The sequence below is a fragment of the Nicotiana attenuata genome, unplaced genomic scaffold (assembly GCF_001879085.1).
Source record: "Nicotiana attenuata strain UT unplaced genomic scaffold, NIATTr2, whole genome shotgun sequence".
Lineage (NCBI taxonomy): Eukaryota > Viridiplantae > Streptophyta > Magnoliopsida > Solanales > Solanaceae > Nicotiana > Nicotiana attenuata.
Window position 1 is genome coordinate 149834 of NW_017672451.1, and position 5898 is coordinate 155731.

Consider the following 5898-nt stretch of genomic DNA (forward strand, 5'->3'; position numbering starts at 1 on the left):
GGAGGCTACAGGTCAAGCCGTAAAAATAATATCTTGCAGAAATATAAAATAAGACCGCATACAAGAGACCCTTAGGGGTCAGCCCTTCTCTTGATCCCGCACATAGCTATAATTTAGTGCACCCTGCACTTTAGATCATGTCCCAGCACAACAGACCAGCTTCAGGCACGTGCCAGCCACCACTCACAAGTTTACGTGCGTCTATTTAACAAACAACACTTGGCGTCTACAGATACATGTCTTTCATCTTGGAAGTTGTGTCACGGTTATCTGGCAGGACATGTGTCGCTTCCGCATCCCTCCTCCTCCTCTGTTTCTTTTTGCTTCCTCCTCAATACTGGATAAGTACTCTCACTCGTTACCTTAACACCTGATATGTTTGTTTGTATACATGAACAACGAAGAGATACACAAAACGACGCCGTCCGCGGCGGACGGTAGGTTTTCCGATGATGAACTGGTGGAATGTGAGTGGGAAGCGGCGGAGGTGTTGGCTTGTTTGTCGCATCCGGTGACTGGTGACGTTCAACTCTGCATGGACACCCGGGATGCAGCTGGCTTATATTCGACAGTATGTGTATTATGAATGTGTTCAATTTTTATAGACTGACGATATGATAAATCTTTTTTATTGATAACTATAGTGTACAATTTAAATGTATTACTATAACTTAGGGAAAAATAGTTAAATTTACCCCAATATTGTTTGAAATATTGAGCAACTGTATCCTCAGTTAAAAGCTTATCCGCCTTTACTTTAGCAAAAAGCTTATCCACCGGTTAGCAGCGGCAAATCGAGGCAGGATTTGACTGATCAGGTACTGAAATGTTACAATCTCTTATCCTTATTCCTCAGATGTTCCTACTTTCTTATCATAGCAACTGTCCTCTCAGGCGGAGAAGGAAGGACGGAGGCTGCGCCGTGTATTTGCAAATAGAGAATCTGCGAGGCAGACAATTCGCCGAAGACAGGTATGCTCATCTGAGCTATTTTCGTCAGGAAGACCAGCATAACTCGCAGCTCTTCTGGACCAGTTATTACTCATTATAATGTGCTTTTCCTCGGAGGAATTGCCTCTCTAGCATAATCTGTGTGGTCGAACGCTAAATATTTGGTGTCTCTTTTCTAAGTTGACTTTTGACCTACCTGCTTGTAGTTATCATTTTTGTTTGCACCAGTACTTTGTTTATTTCTCTGTTGCATGCACTGGTTTATGTTCATCATGAATGCTTTGGGAAGTAACCTCAAGGATATTCTCAAAGCTAGTAAAGTTTCCTTGACAGCGTTGAAAGGAGTTATCCTTGTAAGGTTTAGGCCTCGTTGTCCATGGTGTATTCTTTTTAATAAATTACGGCTATTTCGCTTGTTTTAGGTTAATGCATACCATTGCCGGCTAAGTAGGAATGTCTGTTCTCCTTTTCCAAAGACGTCTTTGTTTTCTCAAATGGAAGCAGCTACTTCGGTTTCGTTAAAACAATAAGCATTTTAATTAAGAACGAATTCTTTCTTTACTTTTCTTGGTGTCACCTAAAAGTTTGCATAATTGTCATCATATTCCACTTGTAGCCTCTAACATCCACTGACTTGATTATTAAGTCTCATGCTTCAATTTAGCAGCATATTTCCTAATTTTCCCTTGGTAGTCCACAAGATTACATTTTTCTACTCTGGGATATCCTTTCTTCACAACATATCAAATGTAAAGAGAAGTGGACACCTCCTGCTAAGGGATACAGTAATCTCAATACTTTTTTAACTTCGGATCTCAGCTCCCGACCTCTTTTTAGCTTTTAAGCTTATGCCTCTAGCTAAGTGCGCATTTGAGTCTTGCATGAGAGCACAAACTTAATTATTTAACCTATGTTGCACAAACTCTCCAAAATGTTGCCGTACCCGTGTCGGATCCTGCAAAGATACATTACTTTTGGAGGATCTGATAGGCACCCGACTGCATTTTCGGAGAGCCCGAGCACGTAGTACTTAACTGCGGGTGTTGTAAGACTATTGACTTTCATAATTCCCTTTGAAGTCAAATTGACAATCTAAAATCTAAAATTCGTAAAGGTTTCATGCTTATGCTTGTTGATATTCTAATGAGTGTGGAATTTTTCACCTAAAATTTTATGAAGGAAGTTTTTTTGTCCTGCTCTGTTGTATAGCTTTGATGCTCCGAATTTGTTAGGGGTACATTTGAAAACTTTTGTCTTCACCTTCTATGAAGAATTATTCCTAAACAATGATTAAGGCAGCTCTCCTCCCTTTTTGAAGGACTCACTTTGTTTTTGTGCGTCTCAATATAAACATCCTTTTTCTTGAAAAGTTAAGATTTACCATGTTATCTAAGAAGCCACATCTAATCCTCTCTTGCCAATACAGTAATTTTCCTCTGCTATTTCTAAATAAAAAGATAATATATGGCCGGTGGCCCTGATGTCTCCACTCAATATTGCTCATTAGATGTTCTGCTGAATCTGTGATGATTGTACCAAGTCAAAGTAAGAATATGCATTTTGAGGGAGTGGTACCACCTATGTTGCTCGGACTCTTCAAAATCCTTGCCGCGCCCGTGTCGACACGATATGGGTGTGGCAGTGTGGGATTCACACTGGATTTGGTCAACTTACCTTGGGTGCTTGGACTACATCTATGACCGAGAAGTATAGACTGACTGGGTATTTGGTTTGATTCGGTGGGTTTTAGTCATATACAATATGTAGTTATATTAAGTATGAGAATGCTGTGCTATTACACGAGATACCCTATGAATAAAATATTAGGTTTTTATAAAGAAATAAATTTTATTAGTTTTAGTTCAATCACTTTAATTACTCAAAATATATACTTATAAATATGTGTATATATATTTATACTCCGTAATATACATTTATTGGCTGTATTCCAGTACCCGTGTCCGCACTCGGATCTCGAATCCTAAGATTTACTTGATGAAGAATATGACCTCTAGATCCGCACCCGTATCGGATACCCACACCCGAGTCTGGGCAACATAGGTAACAATCATGCTGTGCCAGACCAGTGCTTCCGTCTTGTTTCTCACTGTGTAGTCGCAAAGGTGGAACTGCGTAGAACAAAAATAAAAGGTCCCAAGTTGTGAGAAGGAGAACAGCGAAATTGTTGTAGGAATGTCTCTTATTAAGTTCTTTCTTAAGCTAGAGTTGACCAAATCTTGTTATTTGGAAAACCGCATGAAGGTTGGTCTGGACTTGACAATTGTTTGCTAAAAGGCAACTGGATCAGATTCTAAAGTATCCTCCATGGTTGATATAAAGACTTGATTTTTGTTTTTTTGGATGCTAGGAGTTAAATGCAAACTGAGGTTCTCATCTGGTGCAAACCAGTATTCTACACTAAGAACGAAGAAAGCATTTACTGATCAACTACAACTTTAGAGTTGATCCTTTTCCGTAACACGCTTATGGCTACACTCTCAGAATATTTTTTTGAGAAACTAATTCAGGCTGTTGGTGAACTACTGGAGTGGGAGCTCTGGTTGATTTCAGAGCTCTCCTTACACAACAGAACATCACATGTTTTTTATTCTTTTTTTTTCTGTAATTGTTTGGAATAGGTGTAATTTATTTGGAAACTGTTGCGACCAGGCAACATCAATTTATACCCATTAGAATTTCATTCAATTAACAATTAAGAAGTCCTATAGGGACATCCTCGGTTATGTGTGCTGTGCTTTTGCGGCAATTGAGACTTTTCAAATTTAGCTTGCATTTGTACCCTAACCACTTGACTTGCAACAAAGTCATCAGCTTAAAAGGAATGACAAGTCTTTATATGGTTCAGTAGATCTTCATAGAATTTCCTATTCCAATGACTTCTACATTTCCTGCTCCTCTGACAACTAACCATATCGTGGTTAACAGAGTATAGCATGTCAATGTCTAATTGTTTTTCCTAGGCCATGCAAGAGGAATTGACAAGAAAAGCAGCAGATCTTGCATTGGAGAACGAAAATTTGAAGAAGGTATGTGGAATATCTTTGCATATATGTTTCTCTTCCATTTGTAATCAGTTCCCTGACCTTGAGAGTAACTCAGTCCAATGCACAAAGTTACTTTAGGATCATTATCTCTGCCATAGTCATTTCCTGCTTGGTGACATTTTTGACGAAATAGAATAAGGAGCTTGCTGCTGCGGAGTATAGTTCTTTGAGGAACAAAAATAATAGCTTAAAAACACAGGTAATATAGTTCAATATTGAGATTACTGACTTTGAATTACATATTTACACAACAAATTACATGATTGGTTAATTTGCAGATGGCTAAAATAGTTAAGGCGGAAGTTCAAGAAACAGATGATGAGTCTAAGTTGACACCTGTGGAAACTCCTAGTACTTCAACTACATTCCCAACTTTCCTCCATAACCAAACTCGGGCAACGCCGTTCTTTTGGTCCTTTCAACCTTTAGATGGTCTACCATTACAAAGTGGTTCTCATAGTATTTCTGGTATTACACGACAGCTGCCTACACCTCTTGGAGAATTTAAACCGTCTGACAAACTAGAAAGTCCCACGATGATGAACAAGCCAGAGACTCCTTTATATATACTTCCATTCCCTAGTCCAATGCCATTCCTTGCCCAAAGTAATCTATTTTATCCACCATCCTCAGATCATAATGACCAACACGAGACTTCTGTAGTTCATGAATGTAGTACTTCCACTCCAAGAACCACGGTCAACACGGAGAACCACCTAACAGCAACTCCTCCGAAAGTTGAAACGGAAACTACTGACTCAATAGATACTCTTCATAGAGACATCCTTCGCGAAGCTGACAGTGGTTATCTACTAAATGAGGGTGCACTTCGGTCTAAAGGGCTGGTCCAGGTGACTTCCAATTCAAGTGCTTTCGTACGACCAGTTATAGCTAGACAAAGTGATTGTTGTCAACAAGACAACTCTCCTGATGTCAAAGTTGCTTCTTCTGCTCGTGGGCATGTAGCCGGTGCCTCCCCTAAAATGTATCAACAACCTTTTTCATGCTCTGACAGTGCGTCTACAGATGCCATTATAGCAGCAAAGGCCCGTAGGAAGAGGAAGGAGCTTATGAAATTAAAAAGCCAGTGTTATTATCATCAGTTCCATTAAACAGTAAGGTTCTAAGGCATGAGGTTAGCAGAAAAGAGAGGGAATAAATTACTAGAGATCAAATTACTATGTTTTTTACGATAGGAGATTTACTTCTTTGTGAGTTCGTGAAGACAATAAATAATTGAGATTTACTCCTCCACTGGATTTTGGTTTTGAGTTGTATCTCTTTTTCCCCATATTTTCTTTAGTATCTGCTTGGTGCTAAACCATCGAAACTGTCGAGGCTATGAACCAGTGTGTTATATTTTTTGTAACGTCACTCATGGATTAATTATCTTAGTGCTCCGTGAAAATGTTGATTTAAACCGGAATATGTAAATAACCCTATCCAGCAAATGTTTTAATTAGTGTCGTTATAGTTGGAAAACGAAATATTCAGCTTATTCTAACCAAAGTTATAAGTACCAAAATTATACAGCTAATAGTATATAATTAATATAATGCCCTTATAAATTAATTCCATGATCATATAATTATAATTTTTTTTTAGTTTTATGAACCTACCTTTTTTTTTTGTATGTATATGGGAGATTGATTTGCTTTTACACGTAAAAGATTTTTTTTTTTATTGATGAAACAAAAAGATTTTATCTATCACCTGACCAACACTTACAACTTTGGTTTACATAGGTATCAAATAGCCCCCTCTCTAATGGTGTGTTTCTATCTTCGTATATACAATTCCCTCCTATATATTTTTTATCTATAGATTGTTTCGGTCCAAGCTCTGTCCCTGCTTGAGTATTTTCTTCTTAGTACTTCATTCG

At 38.3% G+C, this 5898-nt stretch overlaps 1 protein-coding gene across 1 annotated transcript; it reads left to right on the forward strand.

Moving 5' to 3' along the window:
* The first annotated feature begins 253 nt into the window (after positions 1–253).
* On the forward strand, positions 254–5373 carry LOC109213261. The gene is made up of 6 exons (XM_019377042.1): positions 254–571; positions 762–818; positions 895–972; positions 3933–3998; positions 4150–4215; positions 4295–5373. The coding sequence occupies exons 1-6, from the start codon at positions 392–394 to the stop codon at positions 5126–5128; spliced, it is 1281 nt and encodes a 426-aa protein (XP_019232587.1). The 5' UTR covers positions 254–391; the 3' UTR covers positions 5129–5373.
* Positions 5374–5898: the final 525 nt, after the last annotated feature.